General features: G+C 44.5%; 1 protein-coding gene across 4 annotated transcripts in view; it reads left to right on the plus strand.

The window, feature by feature from the left end:
* LOC135557782 (otoferlin-like) overlaps positions 1-23,999 on the plus strand; it is a 124,796-nt gene that overhangs the window by 83,494 nt on the left and 17,303 nt on the right. For 2 of the 4 annotated variants that reach the window (XM_064991381.1, XM_064991382.1), the window contains exons 16-32: positions 10,193-10,301; positions 10,475-10,673; positions 11,031-11,151; positions 11,547-11,647; positions 11,758-11,848; positions 11,956-12,072; positions 12,412-12,564; positions 12,790-12,982; positions 13,794-13,918; positions 14,158-14,292; positions 15,637-15,798; positions 18,250-18,321; positions 20,465-20,584; positions 20,774-20,935; positions 22,764-22,926; positions 23,571-23,746; positions 23,960-23,989. In XM_064991381.1, the coding sequence (XP_064847453.1) occupies positions 10,193-10,301; positions 10,475-10,673; positions 11,031-11,151; positions 11,547-11,647; positions 11,758-11,848; positions 11,956-12,072; positions 12,412-12,564; positions 12,790-12,982; positions 13,794-13,918; positions 14,158-14,292; positions 15,637-15,798; positions 18,250-18,321; positions 20,465-20,584; positions 20,774-20,935; positions 22,764-22,926; positions 23,571-23,746; positions 23,960-23,989 (2,229 nt within the window). The remainder of the gene's footprint in view (positions 1-10,192; positions 10,302-10,474; positions 10,674-11,030; positions 11,152-11,546; positions 11,648-11,757; positions 11,849-11,955; positions 12,073-12,411; positions 12,565-12,789; positions 12,983-13,793; positions 13,919-14,157; positions 14,293-15,636; positions 15,799-18,249; positions 18,322-20,464; positions 20,585-20,773; positions 20,936-22,763; positions 22,927-23,570; positions 23,747-23,959; positions 23,990-23,999) is intronic. The other 2 variants (XM_064991383.1, XM_064991384.1) reach the window with 2 other exon arrangements.

A 23,999-nucleotide genomic window follows, 5' to 3' on the forward strand; every position in this document is an offset into this window, starting at 1 on the left:
ATAGAATTAATGAAAAACTTGTTCTTAATGCAACCGCTTTGTCAGATTTCAAAAAAGCTTTACTGCAAAAGCACAATATTCAATAATCTGAGAACAGCGTTCAGCCACAAAAACAAGCCATACAGTTACCTGCCAAATTGTGGAGTCAACAAAAGTCATAAGTAGCATTATAAATCTTCACTTACCTTTGCTGATCTTCGTCAGAATGCAATCCCAGGACTCCCACTTCCACAAGAAATGTTTGTTTTGTTCGATTACGTCCATATTTATGTCCAAATGCCTTCGTTTTGTTCGCGCGTTTAGTTCACTATTCCAAAGGCACAATGCGCGAGCGCAAAATCCAGATGTAAGGTCAAACGAGTTCCATTACAGTTTGTAGAAACATGTCAAACGATGTTTACAATCAATCCTTAGGGTCTTTTTATAATAAATCTTCAATAATATTCCAACCGGACAATAGCGTATTCATTACAGAGGAAAAAGAAGGAACGGTGTGACCGTGCAGTAAACAACTGTTTGGCCACAGCCTAGCCCACTTGTTGAAACAGCTCTTATTCGACACCCTTCCACAATAGAAGCATCAAACAACTTTCTAAAGACTGTTGACATCTGCTGGAAGCCTTGGGAAGTGCAATCTGGCCCCATAGACACAGCATATTGGATAGGCAATCACTTAAATTAAACTACAAACCTCAGATTTCCCACTTCCTGGTTGGATTTGTCTCAGGTTTTCGCCTGCCATATGAGTTCTGTTATACTCACAGACATCATGTAACAGTTTTAGAAACTTCAGTGTTTTCTATCCAATACTACTAATAATATGCATATATTAGCATCTGGGACAGAGTGACAGGCAGTTTACTCTGGGCACCTTATTCATCCAAGCTACTCAATAGCCAAAACCATAACCCCTTACCGGTAATCTGAACATTGCAACCTGTTGCATTAATTTAGTAAAAATATAAACCTGTTGTTTAACATGTAGAAACTAAAAAAAAAATGTGTGCTGTCTTATCAGCATAATAGTAAAGAATAATACATTTAATTGGATCTACTTTAATTTTAAGCACTGTTCCCCGCAATGGAAATAGATTATAATTTTAGATTACATTAACCTCTTACACTTATGGTGGCGCTATTTCATTTTTGGAAGAAAAACGTTCCCGTTTTAAACAAGATATTTTGTCACAAAAAGATGCTCGACTATGCATATAATTGCTACTGTTCGAAAGAAAACACTCTGACGTGTCCAGAAATACAAATATCTTCTCTGTGCGTGCCCTTTAACGTGAGCTTCAGGCAAAACCAAGATGACTTGGCATCCAGGAAATGACAAGGATTTTTGAGGCTCTGTCTTTCATGATCTCCTTATATGGCTGTGAACGCAAGAGGAATGAGTCTGCCCTTTCTGTCGTTTCCCCAAGGTGTCTGCAGCATTGTGACGTATTTGTAGGCAGATCGTTGGAAGATTGACCATAAGAGACCACATTTACCACGTGTCCGCCCGGTGTCCTGCGCCGAAATTGGTGCGCAAAAGTCACTTGCCAGTATTTTTCCATGGGGCACAGAGAGAGAAGCAAGCTTCCATGAACTGCATGTCAATGAAGAGATATGTGAAAAAACACCTTGAGGATTGATTCCAAACAACGTTTGCCATGTTTCGGTCGATATTATGTAGTTAATCCGGAAAAAGTTTCACGTTGTAGGTGACTGCATTTTCGGTTCGTTTCGGTAGCCAGGCGCAATGTAGAAAACGGAACGATTTCTCCTACACACAGACGCTTTCAGGAAACACTGCGCATTTGGTATGTGGCTGGGAGTCTCCTCATTGAAAACATCAGAAGCTCTTCAAAGGTAAATGATTTTATTTATTTGGTTATCTGGCTTTTGTGAAAATGTTGCGTGCTACATGCTACACAAAATGCTATGCTAGCTTTGCATACTCTTACACAAATTAGTCAATTTCTATGGTTCAAAAGCATATTTTGAAAATCTGAGATGACAGTGTTGTTAAGAAAAGGCTAAGCTTGAGAGCAAACGCATTATTTTAATTTTATTTGCGATTTTCAGAAATCGTTAACGTTGCGTTATGCTAATGAGCCTGAGGCTTAGTTACAATCCCGGATCCGGGATGGGGAGTTTCAAGAGGTTAACTTCCTGCTTAAATTCACTGGTGTTACCTAACTATAAAACCAAGTAACAATAATCAGAAACTGTAAAGAATGTTTCTCAGACCTCTACTTCAAACGTCCCACTGCCTGCTCGCTTTCAACCACAGCTAATCTTTTGTACAATCTCAAGGCCCAATCCCTCTATTCATCATTTAACCTGCTATTGAAACCTCATCATTTCAAATTACTAAATTATTGAATCATTAGAATTCTATCAAAAAAACATATTACATACATTACCATTCACATACTGTCAACACTCATTAGGTTTACATCAATCCTCCTTATCAATAACTATATTTTAACACTAACCACTGCTTCACACTCATTAAACATATGTTTTTTAAGATGAACTGTAAATGTAGAAAATACGAAAGCCAATTCTTAATCAATCCAAACAATTCCAATTCAAAATCCTTACCTTCAAATTGACTAACTTTCCTTTGTTACCTTCACTAGTCTACATCTCTTCCTCTTCCTCTAGAATATCTACTGTACTCTACCTCTGTCTTTCCAACGTTATGTTACCAGGTGAACTCATTTCAAAAAAAATATAGTCAAAACAAACACAACTTCTGTTCACACAGGGATATCACTTTAATTATTCTGTTATCTCTCCCTCCCTCCCTTTCATCAATTCAATAAATCTATTGTAAAATAAAACTAATTGAAGTGTCTCATGAGATTAAAACTCCTAGGGTTTTCCTGAGTCACATTGTTCTCGAAACGCTCAAATATGTTATCTCTTGTTTCGCCGGTTGTACTTTACCATTTAATGCCTTACCACATAGTTTACTAATGTGGTGATGTTTAGCATACAAGTTACTTCGTCTTTTTACGCCAGTTCAAATACACTACCTTACATATTGTATCAACACGGAACCCCTAAATCTACACACTTTAGCGATTGTTTAAATGCGGCGTGAAACAAAGTTAGAATATTTGTAAACTTAAGTTGTGCTCTTGCCCATATATACTGCCAATTTTAATATGGTATGCAATATCCACTGTCCTTGATTCTCACAAAAAAAATCTGCTAAGGAGCAGGGTTGATCCAAACTCTCTGATTAATTTTTCTTTTTTCTTTATAATTTCATCACTTATTGATAGATTGTCCAAGCCTACCTCTGTCCGAGATCTTATATCCACCCGTGCCCCCTACCTCTCAGATCACAGGCAGGTCCAGCTGCTCAATAATAAGCGTGGGTTACGGGAGGATGCTGTTGATGTGAGCCATGACCAGCCTTTCAAAGCACTTCATGGCTACCGACGTGAGTGCTACATGGCGGTAATCATTTAGGCAGGTTACCTTCGCTTAATGGGCAACAGGGACTATGGTGGTTTGCTTGAAACATGTAGGTATTACAGACTCGGTCAGGGAGAAGTTGAAAATGTCAGTGAAGACACTTGACTGTTGGTCCGCGCATGCTTTGAGTACACGTCCTGGTAATCCATCTGGCCCAGCGGCTTTGTGAATGTTGACCTGTTTAAAAGTTTCATTCACATCGGCTACCGAGAGCATTATCACACAGTCATCCAGAACAGCTGGTGTTCTTGTGCATGCTTCAGTGTTGCTTGCCTCGAAGCGAGCATAAAAGGCATTTATTGATAGATAGACACACACCCCTAGCCCTCGTCTTACCAGACGTAGCTTCTCGGTTCAATCGGTGCATGGAAAATCCCGCCAGCTCTATATTATTGGTATTGTCGTTCAGCCACGTCTCAGTGAAACATAAGATATTACAATTTTTAATGTCCCGTTGGTAGGATAATCTTAATCGTAGGTCATCAATTTTATTTTCCAATGATTGCGCGTTAGCAAGAAGAATGGATGGCAGTGGGAGTTTACTTGCTTGCCTGCGAATTCTCAGAAGGCAGCTCGATCTGCAGTCTTTTCTTCAAGCAAATTACGGGGATCTGGGCCTGTTCCAGTGAAAGCAGTATATCGTTAAAGGAAAAAGTTTCTTCCAGTCTGCGGTGAGTAATCACTGCTCTGATGTCTAGAAGTTATTTCCGGTCATAAGAGATGGTAGCATCAACATTATGTACAAAATAAGTTAAAAAATAAGTTACACAAAATGCAAAAAAACTAACAAATGGCACAATTGGTTGGGAGAATGTAAAACGTCAGCCATGTTCTTCGGGCGCCATCTTGTGCTAGAGGTACTAGAAGTGTCACTACAGCCTGGTTGTGATTGGGAGTCCCATAGGGTGGCTCACAATTGGCCCAGCGTCATCTGGGTTAGGGTTTGGCTAGCGGAACACCTCGACAACATTCCGCTGAAAAGGCAGCGAGCGAAATTCTAAAATATTGTTTTTGAAATATGTAACTTTCACACATTAACAAGTTCAATACAGCAAATGAAAGATAAACATCATAAACCAAGTTGAAAAAACACAGCCATTTTTCCAGCCAAAGATAGGAGTCACAAAAAGCAGAAATATAGATCAAATGAATCACTAACCCCATGGTTGAATCCTCAGCATACATGGAAACACAGGCTTTGTTAAATGTCAGTGTCAGGTCATTGGTTAAAAAAGAAAAGAGTTACTGGCCTAGAGAGCTGCCCTGTGGTACAACACACCCTACATGTTTGACATTAGAGAAGCTTCCATTAAATAAAACCCTCTGAGTTCTATTAGATAGATACAGTTGAAGTCGGAAGTTTACATACACCTCAGTTTTTCACAATTCCTGACATTTAATCCCAGTAAAAATTCCCTGTCTTAGGTCAGTTAGGATCCCCACTTTATTTTAAGAATGTGAAATGTCAGAAAAATAGTAGAGAGAATGATTTATTTCAGCTTGTATTTATTTAATCACATTCCCAGTGGGACAGAAGTTTACATGCACTCAATTAGTATTTGGTAGCATTGCCTTTAAATTGTTTAACTTGGGTCAAACATTTCGGGTAGCCTTCCACAAGCTTCCCACAATAAGTTGGGTGAATTGCGGCCTGAGTCAGGTTTGTAGGCTTCCTTGCTCACACCAACTTTTTCCATTCTGCCCACAAATGTTCTATAGGATTGAGGTCAAGGCTTGAGGTCAAGGATGGTCACTACAATACCTTGACTTTGTTGTCCTTAAGCCATTTTGCCACAACTTTGGAGGTATGCTTGGGGTCATTGTCCATTTGGAAGACCCGTTTGCGACCAAGCTTTAACTTCCTGACTGATGTCTTGAGATGTTGCTTCAATCTATCCACATAATGTTCCTGCCTCATGATGCCATCTATTTTGTGAAGTGCACCAGTCCCTCTTGCAGCAAAGCACCCCCACGACATGATGCCACCACCCCTGTGCTTCACGGTTGGGATGATGTTCTTCAGCTTGCAAGCCTCCCCCTTTTTCCTCCAAACATAACAATGGTCATTATGGCCAAACAATTCTATTTTGTTTCATCAGACCAGAGGACATTTCTCCGAAAAGTACGATCTTTTTCCCCATGTGCAGTTGCAAACCGTAGTCTGGTTTTATTATGGAGGTTTTGGAGCAGTGGCTTCTTCCTTGCTGAGCGGCCTTTCAGGTTTTGTTAATATAGGACTCGTTTTACTGTGGATATAGACACTTTTGTACCTGTTTCCTCCAGCATCTTCATAAGGTCCTTTGCTGTTGTTCGGGGTTGACTTGCACTTTTCGCACCAAAGTATGTTCATCTCTAGGAGACAGAACGCGTCTCCTTCCTGAGCGGTATGACGGCTGCGTGGTCCCATGGTGTTTATACTTTTACATTTACATTTACATTTAAGTCATTTAGCAGACGCTCTTATCCAGAGCGACTTACAAATTGGTGAATTCACCTTCTGACATCCAGTGGAACAGCCACTTTACAATAGTGCATCTAAATCATTTAAGGGGGGGGTGAGAAGGATTACTTATCCTATCCTAGGTGTACTATTGTGTACTATTGTTTGTACAGATGAACGTGGTACCTTCAGGTGTTTGGAAATTGCTCCCAAGGATGAACCAGACTTGTGGAGTTCTACAAAACAATTTCTGAGGTCTTGGCTGATTTCTTTTGATTTTCCCATTATGTCAAGCAAAGAGGCACTGAGTTTGAAGGTAGGCCTTGAAATACACCCACAGGTACACCTACAATTGGCTCAAATTATGTCAATTAGTCTGTAATTGTGATACAGTGAATTATAAGTGAAATAATTGTTGGAAAAATGACTAGTCTCATGCACAATGTAGATGTCCTAACCAACTTGCCAAAGCTATAGTTTGTTAACAATACATTTGTGGAGTGGTTGAAAACGAGTTTTAATGACTCCAACCTAATTGCATGAAAACTTCTGACTTCAACTGTAGCCCTAAATCCACGATATAGCAGAGGTTGAAAAGCGTATCAAAGGCTGCATTGAAATCTAACAGTATAGCTCCCACAATCTTTGTATTATCAATTTCTTTCAACCAATCATCAGTCATTTGTGTCAGTGCAGTGCATGTTGAGTGCCCTTCTCTAAAGCATGCTAATACTATTTTGTCAATTTGTTTACAGAGAAATAGCATTGTATATGGTCAAAACAATGTTGTTGTTAGAACCAGTAAAGAACCAGTAAAGGACACTTGGGTGGCTGTAATGGCTTCTAGGAGTAGTGGGTGGCGGAGTCAGGCGCAGAGAGCAGGGTAGTTCAAAACGTGGATCTTTATTCCAAGACCAGAGTAACGGTCAAACACAAGGGCGCATAATTACCCAGTCCAACAAACAGGACGAAACTGTCCGGAAAAACGGAATCCACATTAATCCACACACCATGAACAGAAAAACAGGCCCATACAAAAGCTGGCAGGCCTCCCGGGTTTAAACAGCCCAAAACAAAACCCAAACAAGAAACAGGTGAAACTAATCAGACTAAACAAACTGAAACAGAAAAGGAGATCGGTGGCAGCTAGTAGGCCGGCGACGAAGACCGCCGAGCGCCGCCCGAACAGGAAGAGGCACCATCTTCGGCGGGATTCATGACAGTAGCGGAATGACTTTGTCTTCCCTCCAGGCCCGAGGACAAACACCTTATTCTTGGCTCAGATTAAAGATATGACAGATAGGAGTGGCCATATAGTCAGCTGCCATCCTCAGTAGCTTTCCTTCAAAGTTGTCTATGGCAGGAGGTTTGTCATTATTGATTGACAACAATAATTTCTCTCACACTAAGTTTGCAAAATCAAAACTTATTACAATGCTTTTCTTTCGTTATACATTATTTTATGCATGAATACGATGGCTCACTGTTCGTTGTTGGCATTTCCTTCCTAAATTTGCCAACTTTGCCAATGAAGTAATCATTGCATTAATTGGCAACATCAAATGGTTTTATGATGAATAATCCATGTGATTTGATGAAAGTCTTAGTCTTTCTGCCCATAATTTCATTCAAGGTTTTCTTCCATCATTCTTTATGTCATTGATCTTGTCTTCATAATAGTTTCTTCTTCTTTTTTTGTTGAGTTTACTCACATAAATTCTCAATTTGCAGTAAGCCAGCCAGTCAGATGTGCAGCCAGACTTTTTCCCCCATCTCTTTCAACCATAGTTTTTCAATTCCTCATTAATCCATGGAGCCTTAACAGTTCTTTATCAGTAATTGGAAGAAGCAATTTCATGGTCCTTCCCACCCCCTTTGAGGCAATAGGACATTGGAAGAAAGCAAACTGCCAAACTATTGATTGTCCCCTAATCCAACATAACTCCTACGCTAGCTGGGTTTCTCAACTCCACTGTGGGTGGAGTGTACCTCCGACTACATCGAGTCGCTGTCAGTCGATACAAGGAAACAGTCGGTGGTTGTATTTGTTTAACGTTTTATTAAAAAGTATGTATTTCAGCAAACAAAGACAACAACTTGCCTACCCCCTACACGTGTTCAGCTTTGCCCTTTGACCCTGCCTATGACCTCCTGACATCCCCATAAATAGTCATAGGTTAGATATTTCCATTCTGATGTTAAATTGTCGTTGTTGTCACGCCTGCTCCTGCACGTGTCACCATCATTACGCGCAGCTTCACAATATTGGACTCACCTGGACTCCATTACTTTGTTGATTACCCCCTCTATATCTGTCTGCCCCTCAGTTTGTTCCCTGTGTCAGCATTGATGTCTTATTTATTCCCTGTAATGACGCTGTTCCTGTTCTGTTTCATATCCATTGTTTATTAAATGTTCTCCCTGTACCTGCTTCTCGCCTCCAGCGTCAATCCTCACAGTTATATTATGTTATATTGACATTATAAAAGACCTTAAAGATATTAACTGGCTGTTAGGAAAATCAATAATATTGGCTTTGTTACCCCTGGCTAAGTAGCCAACTATCCCCTTGCTGTCTCTTTGTTTAGCTAATGCCTCCCTAATATCTCCCCTGTGTGCAGTAAGTTATTGGTATCAGTTTGACTATGTGGCAGGGGCAGGTATAGCGAGACGGAGAGACGGAGAGACTTTAAAAAGGCCAACCCTAACCTGCTCAAAATGTTATCATCTTAATCAACACTGACTTGAAAAGATACACTGAACCAAAATATAAATGCAACAATTACAAAGATTTTACTGAGTTACAGTTCATATAAGGAAATCAGTCAATTGAAGGAAATAAATTAGGCCCTAATCTATGGATTTTACATGACTGGGAATACAGATATGCATCTGTTGGTCACAAATACCTTACAGGCGTGGATCAGAAAACCAGTCAGTATCTGGTGTGACTACAATTTACCTCATGCAGCATGACACATCTCTTTCGTATTGAGTTGATCAGGCTGGTGATTATGGCCTGTGTGATGTTGTCCCTGCTCCTCTCCTATGGTAGTAAAAGGTTGCTGGATATTGGTGGGAGCTGGAACATACTGTCGTACACGTCGATCCAGAGCATCCCAAACATGCTCGATGGGTGACATGTTTGGTGAGTATGCAGGCCATGGAAGAACTGGGACATTTTCAGCTTCCACAAGTTGTGTACAGATCCTTGTGACAGTATAATGCTGAAACATGAGGTGATGGCGGTGGATGAATTGCAGGATCTCGTCATGGCATTCAAATTGCCGTTGATAAAATGTCATTGTTTTTGTTGTCCATAGCTTATGCCTGCCCATACCATAACCACACCACCCCCACGGGGCACTCTGTTCACAAAGTAGATTTCAGCAAACCGCTCGCCCACATAACGCAATACATGCTGTCTGCCATCTGGGATTCAACCGTGAAGAGCCATTTCTCCAGCGTGCCAGTGGCCTTCGAATTTGAACATTTGCCCACTGAAGTCGGTTACGACGCCGAACTGCAGTTATGTTAAGACCCTGGTGAGGACAACGAGCACTCAAATGAGCTTCCCTAAGCTGGTTTCTGAGAGTTTGTGTAGAAATTATTTGGTTGTGCAAACCCACAGTTTCATTAGCTGTCCGAGTGGCTGGTCTCAGACGATCCTACAGGTGAAGAAGCCGGATGTGGAGGTCCTGGGCTGGCGTCGTTACACGTGGCCTGCAGTTGTGAGACCGGTTGGACATACTGCCAAATTCTCCAAAAAAAAGATTGGTAGAAATGAACATTTAATTATCTGGCAAAAGCTCTGGTGGACATTCCTATAGTCAGCATGCCAATTGCACGCTCCCTCAAAACTTGAGACATCTGTTGCATTGTGTTGTGTTTTGTTGCCTTTTATTGCCCCCCCCCCCCCCCCAGCACCTGTGCAATGATAAATCTGTTCAATCAGCTTCTTGATTTGCCCCACCTGTCAGGTGGATAGATTTACTTGGCAAAGGAGAAATGCTCACTAGCAGGAATATAAACTAATAAGCTTTTTGTGCATATGGAACATTTCTGGGATCTGTTATTTTGGCTTTTGTTGCGTTTATATTTTTTGTTTAGGATAATTGTTTATGATTAAAAAGAAAAACCTGTATGTTGGTGAATGGGACTGTATTTGTTTATTCTGCATTCTGTGTGTTTGAGAAATTGTAATTAAAGCGGGTTTGTTCCTACCGCTTATCTGTATTCTGTTGTTAATCTTGTCTTCTTTATTCTGTCGTTCAGAGTGCCACAGGGAAAATAGAGGAATTCTTCCTATTTGGTTCCTTCCTGGAGGCCACCATGATTGACAGGAAGATCGGCGATAAGCCAATCAGTTTCGAGGTCACAATAGGTAAGTAATATACTTGGGGGGTATACAGTAATAACTTAACAGACTCAATTATTATTAGTATTGGACCCAAAAGGTACTCAATGATTTGTGTGTTTGACATGTAAGTATTGCAAACAAAAACACAACGATACAATTCTACTATTGTTGCTACTTTTCACATTTCCTTCCCCCAGGTAACTACGGCAACCAGATAGACGGAGTGAGCAAGCCCACCGCAGCTAAGAAGAAGAAGAAGAAAGAGGGAGGAGGAGAGAGTGATGAGGAAGAGTCAGAGCTGATTCAGCAGAACTCCAGTGAGGACGAGGCGGATGATGATGGGGACCTGGTGTCTGTGTCCTCCACCCCTCCCATGAAACCTGTCATCACAGACAGGTCAGAGGACAGGGGTTCAAGGGTCAGGATCAGGGGTGGTGGGTCAAGTTTGTCAGTTCCTCCTGGGTCACGTATAAAGCTGGGGTTCTGGCTAGAAATATTGTTTTGCTTATGGCGTGTAACAACAAAACAAGTCTGGGAACCACTGGGTCTAGCTACAATGTAGCCTATACAGATATGTGTCACAAAGTGCTCTAACATAAAATAATGGCGATAAAAGAATAGCATGGTGCAAAGCGTATTGAAAACATTGAAATATGAAAGAAATCTGCAACCATTGGTCTTATTCTCTGAGGGACTCTGATAATGTCAACACTCATCATATCGATTATATACCTTTTTTTGTGCCAACCTCAGGAACTACTTCCACCTGCCCTACTTTGAGAAGAAGCCATGTATCTACATCAAGAGCTGGTGGCAGGACCAGAGGAGACGACTCTACAACTCAAACATCATGGACAAGATCGCTGACAAACTGGTCAGTAACTATTCATGTTGAATGTGCACCAGCAGGATAGTATTTAAAAAAATGTAATAAAATCTTTTTCCCCCAATTTCGGGAGAGACGAAGCTTGAAAGTCATGTGTCCTCCGATACACAACCCAACCAAGCCGCACTGCTTCTTAACACAGAGCACATCCAACCCGGAAGCCAGCCGCACCAATGTGTCGGAGGAAACACCGTGCATCTGGCAACCTTGGTTAGAGCGCACTGCACCCAGCCACAGGAGTCGCTGGTGCGCGATGAGACAAGGACATCCCTACCGGCCAAACCCCCTCCCTAACCCATGATAATAATTAGATTAACCCCAATAAACGCAAAGCATTTCTGGATCTGATACACTTGTTTGTGTTTGTGGGTTGTGTCCTACAGGAGGAGGGTCTGAATGACGTGCAGGAGGTCATTAAGACAGAGAAGGCCTATCCAGAGCGTAGACTCCGAGGGGTGCTGGAGGAACTTAGCACTGGCTGCAAGTGAGCTAACATTACTGATACCACAGCCATAATCACTTCTGTTGATACAGTGACTGGACTGCCATAGCCAGAGACACAGTCTGTAAGTGTCCCTGTGTCTTTACTTTCAGTCGTTTCGTCACTTTGGCCAACAAAGACCAGAACCAGGCAGGCAGAACTAAACTGGACAAAGAGAGACTCAAGTCCTGCATGAGAGAAATGGTACAGGGCTGCTCTGAGAGAGTGATGGAGAGAGTTGTTATGGTTATGAATCTATCCTCGTGTAGCAGAGCGTGGGAATGTTTATGATGTCATATCTTTCTCTGTAGGAGAGCATGGGGCAGCAGGCCAAGCTGATTCGCTCCCAGGTGAAGAGGAACACGGTTAGAGACAAATTGAAGATGGTTCAAAACTTCCTGCACAGGCTCCGTTTCCTTGCCGACGAGGTACAGATTCTGTTACACTCAACTTTGTTTATAACACATTCTAGTTGCATTGACAGAGCAATTCAGGCCTTACAGAGAGAGCACAGGCAACCTCCCCACAGTGGATCTTAGTTCTTCATTATAAAACGCTAGCATAATCATAACCAATCACTACGTACAGTAAAGAGTACCACTGTGCAACAATAAACTGTACACTCATAAAATGTAATTCACCGTTACAAGGGTGTGCATTCTTGTGTTTATCAATATCCTTTATGTTATGCACGTGAATTTCAGCCTGTATTGACTGCTATGTGGGTGTCAATAAAAAGTTTAAGCTATATCCTCTGTGCCCTCCAGCCCCAGCACAGTATCCCAGACGTGTTTGTATGGATGATGAGTAACAACAAGCGTATCGCCTACGCCCGCATCCCCTCCAAAGACATCCTCTACTCCATCGTAGACGAGGAGACAGGCAAGGACTGTGGCAAGGTCAAAGCTGTCTTCCTCAAGGTACGTGACTTGAACCTTCTCGACTCTCTCTATCCTCCACTTCTTCCTACCCTCATTGTTTTGTTTTATAACCCTAACAAACTATTGAATGCCCATTTACCTTAGTGTTGCTGTTGTAGGTCTGTGGCCTTGTGTCTTTAGATCCCAAGCTAAGATTCAAATCTTTCTAAGGCTGAATAAAGTTATATACATCTATAACGTTACTGTAACGTTTGTGTCCACCAGCTGCCTGGTAAGAAGGGGTTTGGTCCAGCGGGTTGGACAGTGCAGGCTAAGATGGAGTTATACCTGTGGCTGGGTCTCAACAAACAGAGGAAGGACTTCCTGTCTGGCCTGCCCAACGGCTTTGAAGAGAACAAGGCTCCCAGGACAAGCCCCTGTCTACAGTCTGTACCCCCCGTCAGTCTGGTTTACAACAGTAAGTCTGTCTACAGTCTGTACCCCCCGTCAGTCTGGTTTACAACAGTAAGTCTGTCTACAGTCTGTACCCCCCGTCAGTTTGGTTTACAACAGTAAGTCTGTCTACAGTCTGTACCCCCCGTCAGTCTGGTTTACAACAGTAAGTCTGTCTACAGTCTGTACCCCCCGTCAGTCTGGTTTACAACAGTAAGTCTGTCTACAGTTTGTACCCCCCGTCAGTTTGGTTTACAACAGTAAGTCTGGTTTACAACAGTAAGTCTGTCTACAGTCTGTACCCCCTATCAGTCTGGTTTACAACAGTAAGTCTGTCTACAGTCTGTAACCTCTATATACTGTTGCTATGGTGAGTGAGCAGCTGCTTTATAAGATAGCTACGTTTTGTATTTACACACTCCATTACCGAGTCCCATTTCTTGAAGCACGTACTCAAGTGTGATGGCTCACACCTGTGCATCTCTGTGTCCTCTCTCTGCTCTGCTGTGTATCTGAGTGTTGTCTAATCTCTATGTCCTCCCTCTGCTCTCCTGTGTATCTGAGTGTTGTCTAATCTCTATGTCCTCTCTCTGCTCTCCTGTGTATCTGAGTGTTGTCTAATCTCTATGTCCTCTCTCTGCTCTCCTGTGTATCTGAGTGTTGTCTAATCTCTATGTCCTCTCTCTGCTCTCCTGTGTATCTGAGTGTTGTCTAATCTCTATGTCCTCTCTCTGCTCTCCTGTGTATCTGAGTGTTGTCTCATCTCTGTGTTCTCTCTCTGCGCTGCTGTGTACCTGAGTGTTGTCTCATCTCTGTGTTCTCTCTCTGCTCTGCAGTGAAGCAGGTATTCCAGCTGAGGGCTCACATGTACCAGGCCAGGAGTCTGTTTGCTGCAGACAGCAGTGGCTTGTCAGACCCCTTTGCCAGGGTATTCTTCTCCACACATAGCCAGGTCACTGAGGTAAGATAGAGGGTGTGTGTGTGTGCATGTGGGTGTGTGTGTATGATTATGTGTTTGTGTGTGTGTCAGTGTGTGTGTTTTTGTGCATATGCGTATGTGTGTTCTGAGTCAGTCTCTGCTCTACATGGGCCTAGTAAGCCTCGCGTGTGTGTGTGTGTTTGTTAATGTGTGTGTGTGTGTGTGTGTGTGTGCCTGCATACGTGCGTGTGTGTCTGTTAATGTGTGTCCGTGTGTTTTAGGTCCTGAGTGAGACTCTGTGCCCTACGTGGGATCAGCTGCTGGTGTTTGAGGATGTTGAGCTGTTCGGAGAGGCCGGCGAGCTACGAGACGACCCGCCTATCATTGTGGTAGAGGTCTACGACCAGGACACTGTGGTACGACCTGACGGAGAGTGAGAGTGAGAGTGAAAGTGAGAGTGAGAGAGTGAGAGTGAGAGAGTGAGAGTGAGAGAGTGAGAGTGAGAGAGTGAGAGAGAGAGTCAGAGAGTCAGAGAGTCAGAGTGAGAGCGTGAGAGAGAGTGAGAGTCAGAGTGAGAGTCAGAGTGAGAGAGAGAGTGAGAGAGAGAGAGTGAGAGAGAGAGAGTGAGAGTGAGAGAGAGTGAGAGAAAGAGAGAGTGAGAGTGAGATCCTTAGTGAAACTATTGTTTTGTGGGATTCAAAGGATACGAGGATACAAAGTACTGTGAGACTGGACTGGCCATTTTTGGCAAATGCCAGTTGGGCTGGTCCATGTCTATCTCAGGTTTCTTTTCACCAAATGATTAATATTTAGCTGATAATGGGGGCATCAATGAAACATGAGCCGGTGTGGGGTCCTCAAGGAAACATGGGCCGGTGTGGGGTCCTCAAGGGAAAATGGGCCGGTGTGGGGGCCTCAAGGAAACATGGGCCGGTGTGGGGTCCTCAAGGGAAAATGGGCCGGTGTGGGGGCCTCAAGGAAACATGGGCCGGTGTGGGGGCCTCAAGGGAAAATGGGCCGGTGTGGGGGCCTCAAGGAAACATGGGCCGGTGTGGGGGCCTCAAGGGAAAATGGGCCGGTGTGGGGGCCTCAAGGGAAAATGGGCCGGTGTGATAGAAATGCCAGGGCTGATTTCTGGTCCCAGTCCGTCCCTGTCTGTGATCCAAACACTTTGTGTTTGTCCATATGTCCATACTGTGTATCTGTTACTGTCTTAATTTACCATGTTCCTCCTGTTCCTGCTCATATTGTGGATGATGCTGTTGGGGCGAAGTAGAGTGTGAAAGCGCGAAGTAGGGCCTCTCCTGCTTTGGGCTTCTGTTTGCGTAGCAATGTAGCTAGTTAGCCAAGTCATGCAAGAGGCAGGACAGGCTATTTTACAGGGCATTCCCAAACTAGGTTTTCCATCTGTCCATGACGTAGCCATAAGCATGGTCCTCTTGCATTCCTCCAGTAGTGTTTGATAACTGAAACAGTAGTTGATTGGTTGAAGTTGTTTGGTTGAAGTGTTAACTCTACCAGTCATGCATGCTTCTCATAAACTGATGGAACCAATAGAGATATGACCCCTGGTAGGACCTTTCAAATTCTGTTAGCCTTATGGTAGCTAGCATGTTCTCTGAATAGTCCCCACTTTATACACCATTTTCAGTATTATGTCTGTGCTTACACTGGCCCCCAGTGGCCATAACAAGAAGTACACCTCATAAACTGGTTTCTAATGTTGGTTTCCTTTCTACGGTTGTCTCTGTGGCATCCAGGGCAAGGCAGAGTTCATTGGTCGGACATTTGCTAAGCCCATCACTAAGATGTGTGACGAGCACTACGGCCTCCCGAGGTTCCCCCCACAGCTAGAGTACTACCAGATCTACCGTGGTAACTCTACCGCCGGTGACCTACTGGCTGCCTTTGAGCTGCTGCAGGTCAGCTGATCACACACACTCGCACACATAGACACATGTGCACACTGCAAGTACACACACACACATCAGAAACATACACATATGCACATATACACACCAGGAACACGCACACCAGGATATACACACACACACACACACACACACACACACACACACACACACACACACACACACACACACACACACACACACACACACACACACACACACACACACATACACTAGGAACTAAATAACATGCCAGGAACACACTAAGAGCATGCCATTGACATGCATGGAAGGAGTTTAAAAATACACACCGACACACAAGAAGTTATTAGACAAATGAATCACATGGAGAATGACAACAGATTTACATGGAATATGCAACTGCAGCTGTGCACGGAGCACGGTGACGAGCTGATTCCTCAGCAAATCTAGAAAAGAAGGGTCTCTCTTTCCCTCTCTCTCTGCCTTTTCTTCTCTTCATCTGTCTGTTATTAATTTCCATTTCATCTTAATTGTCCGTCCACAATTTTCTTCATCCTCCATGCCTCTCCTCTTCTTCTTCCCCCATGCCTCTCCTCTCCTTCTTCCTCCATGACTCCTCCTCTTCTCCCTCCAAGTCTCTCCTTCATCCTCCATGCCTCTCCTCTCCTTCTTCCTCCATGCCTCTCCTCTCCTTCTTCCTCCATGCCTTTCCACTCCATCTTTTTCCAGGCCTTTCCTCCCCTTCTTCCTCCATGCCTCTCCTCCATGCCTCTCCTCTTCTTCTTCCACAATGCCTCTCCTCTCCTTCTTCCTCCATGCCTCTCCTCCCCTTCTTCCTCCATGCCTCTCCTCTTCTTCTTCCCCCATGCCTCTCCTCCCCTTCTTCCTCCATGCCTCTCCTCTTCTTCTTCCTCCATGCCTCTCCTCTTCTTCTTCCTCCATGCCTCTCCTCTTCTTCTTCCTCCATGCCTCTCCTCCTCTTCTTCCTCCATGCCTCTTCTCTCCTTCTTCTTCCATGCCTTCTCCTCTTCTTCCTCCATGCCTCTCCTCTTCTTCTCCTTCCATGCCTCTCCTCACATCTTCCTCCATGCCTCTCCTCTTCTTCTTCCTCCATGCCTCTCCTCCTCTTCTTCCTCCATGCCTCTCCTCCTCTTCTTCCTCCATACCTCTGCTCTTCTTCTTCCTCCATGCCTCTCATCCTCTTCTTCCTCCATGCCTCTCCTCCTCTTCTTCCTCCATGCCTCTCCTCTTCTTCTTCCTCCATGCCTCTCCTCCTCTTCTTCCTCCATGCCTCTTCTCTCCTTATTCTTCCATGCCTTCTCCTCTTCTTCTTCCATGCCTCTACTCCCTTATCCCTCCATGCCTCTCTTCTTCTTCTTATTCTATGCCTCTCCTCCTCTTTTTTCTCCATGCCTCTCCTCCCCTTATTCACCCATGCCTCTCCTCATCTTATTCCTCCATGCTCTTTCCTCTCCTTCCTCCATGCCTCTCCTCTTCTTCTTCCTCCATGCCTCTCTTCCTTCTTCCTCCATTCCTGTCCTCTTCTTCTTCCTCATGCCTCTATTCCTCTTCTTCCTCCATGCTTCTCCTCCCTTTATTCCTCCATGCCCCTCATCTTCTTCTTCCTCCATGCCTCTACTCTTCTTCTTCCATGCCTCTTCTCCTCTTCTTCCATGCCTCTACTCCCTTATCCCTACATGCCTCTCCTCTTCTTCTTCCTCCATGCCTCTCCTCCTCTTCTTTCTCCATGCTTCTCCTCCCCTTATTCCTCCATGCCTCTCCTCATCTTATTCCTCCATACCTTTCCTTCCTCCATGCCTCTCCTCTTCTTCTTCCTCCATGCCTCTCTTCCTTCTTCCTCCATGCCTCCTCTTATTCTTCTACCATGCCTCTCCTCCTGTTCTTCCTCCATGTTTCTCCTACCCTTATTCCTCCATGCCTCTCCTTGTCTTATTCCTCCATACCTCTCCTCTCCTTCTTCCTCCATGCCTTTCCCCTTCTTCTTCCTCCATGCCTCACTTGTTCTTCTTCTTCTTCTTCTTCTATGCGTCTCCTCCTCTTATTCTTCCATGCCCCTCCTCTCCTTCTTCTTCCATGCCTTTCTTCCCCTTCTTCCTCCATGCCCCTCCTCTTATTCCTCCCACATGCCTCTCCTCTTCTTCCTCCTCCATGCCTCTCCTTTCTTTCTTCCTCCATGCCTCTCCCTTCTTCCTCCTCCATGCCTCTCCTCTTCTTCTTTCTCCATGCCTCTCCTCTTCTTATTTTTCCATGCCTCTCCTCTTCTTCCTCCTCCATGCCTCTCCTCTCCTTCTTCTGCCATGCTTCTCCTCTCCTTTTTCCATCCTTTCTTTATCACCCTGTGGTCCCTTGACTCTCCCTCCTTCTCTTTCCCCCTCCTTCCTTCACTGAACCCCTGCCCTACTTCCCCCTACCTCCTGCCCTCCACCTTACATACTCCTGTACCCTGTCCCCACCCTGCAGATCCCCTATGACGATGAGGAGATCAGGAGGGCTCTGATTGCTGTCCATGACTTTGCTGTTCCTCAGATTAAGGTGCTCTTTTCACTCTTCTGTCCCTCCCTCTGTGATCACTCTCTGGTCTGTCTAACTCTATGGTCTATCTGGTCTGTCTAACTCTATAGTCTCCCTGTCAGTCTAACTCTATGGTCTCTCTGGTCAGTCTAACTCTATGGTCTCTCTGGTCAGTCTAACTCTATAGTCTCTCTGGTCAGTCTAACTCTATGCTATCTCTGGTCAGTCTAAATCTATGCTATCTCTGGTCAGTCCAACTCTATGCTATCTCTGGTCAGTCCAACTCTATGCTATCTCTGGTCAGTCCATCTCTGTGAAATGGTTAGGTAGTTAGCGGGGTGCGCACTAATAGCGTTTCAATTGGTGATGTCACTCGCTCTGAGACCTTGAAGTAGTTGTTTCCCTTGCTCTGCAAGGGACGTGGCTTTTGTGGAGTGATAGGTAACAATGCTTCATGGGAGGCAGTTGCTGATGTGTACAGAGGATCCCTGGTTCGAGCCTAGGTAGGGGCTAGGAGAGGGACGGAAGCAAAACTGTTACATTTGGTTATTCTGTCTCTGATCACTCTCTGGTCTGTCTCACTCTATGGTCTCTCTGGTCAGTCTAACTCTATGGCCTCTCTGGTTAGTCTAACTCTATGATCTCTCTGGTCAGTCTAACTCTATGCTATCTCTGGTCAGTCTAACCCTATGGTCTCTGTCATCAGTCTAACTCTATGGTCTCTCTGGTCAGTCTAACTCTATGGCCTCTCTGGTTAGTCTAACTCTATGATCTCTCTGTCATCAGTCTAACTCTATGCTATCTCTGGTCAGTCTAACTCTATGGTCTCTGTCATCAGTCTAACTCTATGGCCTCTCTGGTTAGTCTAACTCTATGATCTCTCTGGTCAGTCTAACTCTATGCTATCTCTGGTCAGTCTAACTCTATGGTCTCTGTCATCAGTCTAACTCTATGGTCTCTCTGGTCAGTCTAACTCTATGCTATCTCTGGTCAGTCTAACTCTATGCTATCTCTGGTCAGTCTAACTCTATGCTATCTCTGGTCAGTCTAACTCTATGGTCTCTGTCATCAGTCTAACTCTATGGTCTCTGTCATCAGTCTAACTCTATGGTCTCTCTGGTCAGTCTAACTCTATGGTCTCTCTGGTTAGTCTAACTCTATGCTATCTCTGGTCAGTCTAACTCTATGGTCTCTGTCATCAGTCTAACTCTATGCTATCTCTGGTCAGTCTAACTCTATGGTCTCTGTCATCAGTCTAACTCTATGGTCTCTCTGGTCAGTCTAACTCTATGGTCTCTCTGGTTAGTCTAACTATGATCTCTCTGGTCAGTCTAACTCTATGCTATCTCTGGTCAGTCTAACTCTATGCTATCTCTGGTCAGTCTAACGCTATGGTCTCTGTCATCAGTCTAACTCTATGGTCTCTCTGGTCAGTCTAACTCTATGGTCTCTGTCATCAGTCTAACTCTATGGTCTCTCTGGTCAGTCTAACTCTATGCTATCTCTGGTCAGTCTAACTCTATGGTCTCTGTCATCAGTCTAACTCTATGGTCTCTGTCATCAGTCTAACTCTATGGTCTCTGTCATCAGTCTAACTCTATGCTATCTCTGGTCAGTCTAACTCTATGCTATCTCTGGTCAGTCTAACTCTATAGTCTCTCTGGTCAGTCTAACTCTATAGTCTCTGTCATCAGTCTAACTCTATGGTCTCTGTCATCAGTCTAACTCTATGCTATCTCTGGTCAGTCTAACTCTATGCTATCTCTGGTCAGTCTAACTCTATGCTATCTCTGGTCAGTCTAACTCTATGGTCTCTGTCATCAGTCTAACTCTATGGTCTCTGTCATCAGTCTAACTCTATGGTCTCTCTGGTCAGTCTAAGCCTTCTTCTGCTGAGTGTTTTAATCTATAAAGGTGTTTCTCTCCCTCTCTGACTCATCCATCTCTATTCAGTGTCTTGCTCTGTAACTACTCTCTCTAACTTCTGTACCTCTGCAAAACTAGTCCAGAACAAAGCCAAACTAAAATCTAGGAGAACAAAACATCTCAGGTCCATTTATTAGCTGAATACCGAACCTGATGTTTGTAATTTCATTTAATTGTATCTCCTCGGTATGTTGTATACAGTGGTTGTTGCCTCCTCTCCCTTCTTTTCCTGGAGTAGATTGGACAAGGGGGGAGGGCAGAGCTTCCTCCCATCGATGGTCCGACAGACTCAGAACGTGGACCCATCCTCCCTGTACCCATGGGCATCCGACCTATCCTCAGCCGCTACCGCATAGAGGTGAGACAACACTCCATGACTAGGGAACAGCACTCAGAGAGGGTATACAACTACAAGCTAGAGGAAAGAGAGAAAGTAACCCAAAGATAGAAACTGGAAGGTGGAGGACACAGGTCCAGGTGGTGGAGGTAAGGGGAGATCAAGGCAGAGATCAAATGGTCTGATCCAGTCTGATATGTTGTGGTCCAGGTTCTGTTCTGGGGCCTGAGGGACCTGAAGAGGGTGAATTTGGCCCTGGTGGACAGACCCAGGGTTGACATAGAGTGTGCAGGGAGAGGAGTCCAGTCTGCTCTCATTCAGAACTACAAGAAGAACCCCAACTTCAGCACCCTCGTCAAGTGGTTTGAGGTGGTGAGTAGAACCTGGTCAAATCTCGATGGTCTTTCAGACAATGAAAGACAGCAGATACTGTACATAAAGGCAGCAAAAATGAAATGTCTTCTCACTGTCAACTGTGTTTATTTTCAGCAAACTTAACATGTGCAAAGATTTGTATGAACATAACCAGATTCAACAACTGTGAGACATAAACTGAACAAGTTCCACAGACTAAGAGAAATTGAATAATGTGTCCCTGAACAAAAGGGGGGGGGGTCAAAATCAAAAGTAACAGTCAGTATCTGGTGTGGCCACCAGCTGCATTAAGTACTGCAGTACATCTCCTCATCATGGACTGCACCAGATTTGCCAGTTCTTGCTGTGAGATGTTACCCCACTCTTCCACCAAGGCATCCTGCAAGATCCCAGACATTTCTAGTGAGAATGGCAGGGTAGCCTAGTGGTTAGAGTGTTGGACTAGTAACCGGAAGGTTGCGAGTTCAAAACCCCTGAGCTGACAAGGTACAAATCTGTCGTTCTGCCCCTCAACAGGCAGTTAACACCACTGTTCCTATGCCGTCATTGAAAATAAGAATTTGTTCTTAACTGACTTGCCTGGTTAAATAAAGGTAAAAAAAATTTTAAAAGCCCTCACCATCCGATCCAACTGGTCCCAGACATGCTCAATGGGATTGCGATCTGGGTTCTTCGCCGGTCATGGCAGAACACTGACATTCCTGTCTTGCAGGAAATCACGCACAGAACGAGCAGTATGGCTGGTGGCATTGTCATGCTGGAGGGTCATGTCAGGATGAGCCTGCAGGAAGGGTACCACATGAGGGAGGAGGATGTCTTCCCTGTAACGCACAGTGTTGAGATTGCCTGCAATGACAACAAGCTCAGTCCGATGATGCTGTGACACACCGCCCCAGACCATGACGGACCCTCCACCTCCTAATCGATCCCGTTCCAGAGTACAGGCCTCGGTGTAACGCTCATTCCTTCGACGATAAACGCAAATCCGACCATCACCTCTAGTGAGACAAAATCACGACTTGTCAGTGAAGAGCCCTTTTTGCCAGTCCTGTCTGGTCCAGTGACGGTGGGTTTGTGCCCATAGGCAATGTTGTTGCCGGTGATGTCTGGTGAGGACCTTACAACAGGCCTACAAGCCCTCAGTCCAGCCTCTCTCAACCTATTGCAGACAGTCTGGGCACTGATGGAAGGATTGTGCGTTCCTGGTGTAACTCAGGCAGTTGTTGTTGCCATCCTGCACCTCTCCCGCAAGTGTGTTGTTCAGATGTACCGATCCTGTGCAGGTGTTGTTACACGTGGTCTGCCACTGCGAGGACGATCAGCTGTCCATCCTGCCTCCCTGTCGCGCTGTCTTCGGCCATTATGTCCAGTACGGACATTGCAATTTATTGCCCTGGCCACATCTGCAGTCCTCATGCCTCCTTGCAGCATGACTAAGGCAGATGAGCAGGGACCCTGGCCATCTTTCTTTTGGTGTTATTCAGAGTCAGCAGAAAGACCTCTTTAGTGTCCAATTGTTCATAACTGTGACCTTAATTGCCTACGGTCTGTAAGCTGTTAGTGTCTTAACGACCGTTCTACAGGTGCATGTCCATAATTGTTTATGGTTCATTGAACAAGCATGGGAAACAGTGTTTTAAACCCTTTAAAAATGAAGATCTGTGAATTTATTTGGATTTTTACGAATTATCTTTGAAAGACAGGGTCCTGAGTTTATTGAATGGATTCAAGCTGGTTTAAAACTGACCTTAGATCTTGCGTATAGGCCAGGGCAACTTCCTAACTCTCTAAGGTAACCCTGACCTTTGCCCCCTGACCCCATCAGGACCTGCCAGAGAATGAGCTACTTCACCCTCCTCTGAACGTCCGGGTGGTGGACTGCAGAGCGTTTGGCCGCTACACCCTGGTGGGTTCCCATGCCGTCACCAGCCTGCGACGCTTCATTTACAGCCCCCCAGACAAGACACACAACAACTGGGCCAGCGCAGGTAGGCCTACTCACACTCTACTACTTTTTATTTCTATTACAAGAGATTACATTTTTTGTAATGATCTGGGGAATCCAAACTATGTATTTGAGTATATACATTTGTTGATATACTGTATAGTATCAGAATCTAATCTTCAAAATTATTTTCAACAGTTTGTGATTTCCTCTCAGACTGACCTAGACCTGCGTATGAATATGAATTTTCTATTGCTTTACTCACCTTGATGCTTCCTGGCTTTTTCCCACTCCTGCTCTCCTTCTCTCCCACTCTCTGGGCCAATCTGTATTCTCTTTCTCTCACTCGCTCTCTCTCTTTCTCTCTCTCTCTCGCTCTTTATCTCTCACTCTCACTCTCTCTCGCTCTCGCTATCTCCATCTCCATCTCTCTCTCTCTCGATCTCGATCTCGCTCTCTCTCGCTCTCGCTCTCGCTCTCGCTCTCTCTCTCTCTCTCTCTTTCTCTCTCTCTCTCTCTCACTCACTCACTCACTCACTCACTCACTCACTCACTCACTCACTCACTCACTCACTCACTCACTCACTCACTCACTCACTCACTATCTCTCTCGCTCTCGCTTTCTCTATCGTTCCATTTCTTTGTTGTGTCCTGTTCCTCCTCGGTCACTCCCCTGACCCCTTTCAGCTAGACTGATGAATGGCTACATGGTCCTGACCAACGGGGGGTCCCAATCTCGCCCCTGCTCCCCTTACTCCCGCACCCCACCCCGCACCCTCTCTCGCCCCGCAGGTGATGTCACAGTCAACATGGATGCCGACCCCTCAGTCAGGAAGATGGACACGGTGGTCAAGTTAGACGCTGTAAGCTTTTTTACATGCGTGTCTCTGATGTTTATCACTTTTGATTTCCTATTTTTGGAATGAAAAGGACAGAAGTAGAGATGCCCTCAAGGACTGAAATTGAGGTTGATGGCTTTACCTCTGGTCCTGTGTGTAAAATCTATTCCTGTTTTGTGTAGATGTATATATTTTGTGTGTAATTTGGTGCTGTTTTGTGTGACCCTCCCCCTGTAGACGTCTGATGCAGTTGTTAAAGTTGATGCGGTAAGTCCTG

Source organism: Oncorhynchus masou, chromosome 16 (assembly GCF_036934945.1).
Source record: "Oncorhynchus masou masou isolate Uvic2021 chromosome 16, UVic_Omas_1.1, whole genome shotgun sequence".
NCBI lineage: Eukaryota > Metazoa > Chordata > Actinopteri > Salmoniformes > Salmonidae > Oncorhynchus > Oncorhynchus masou.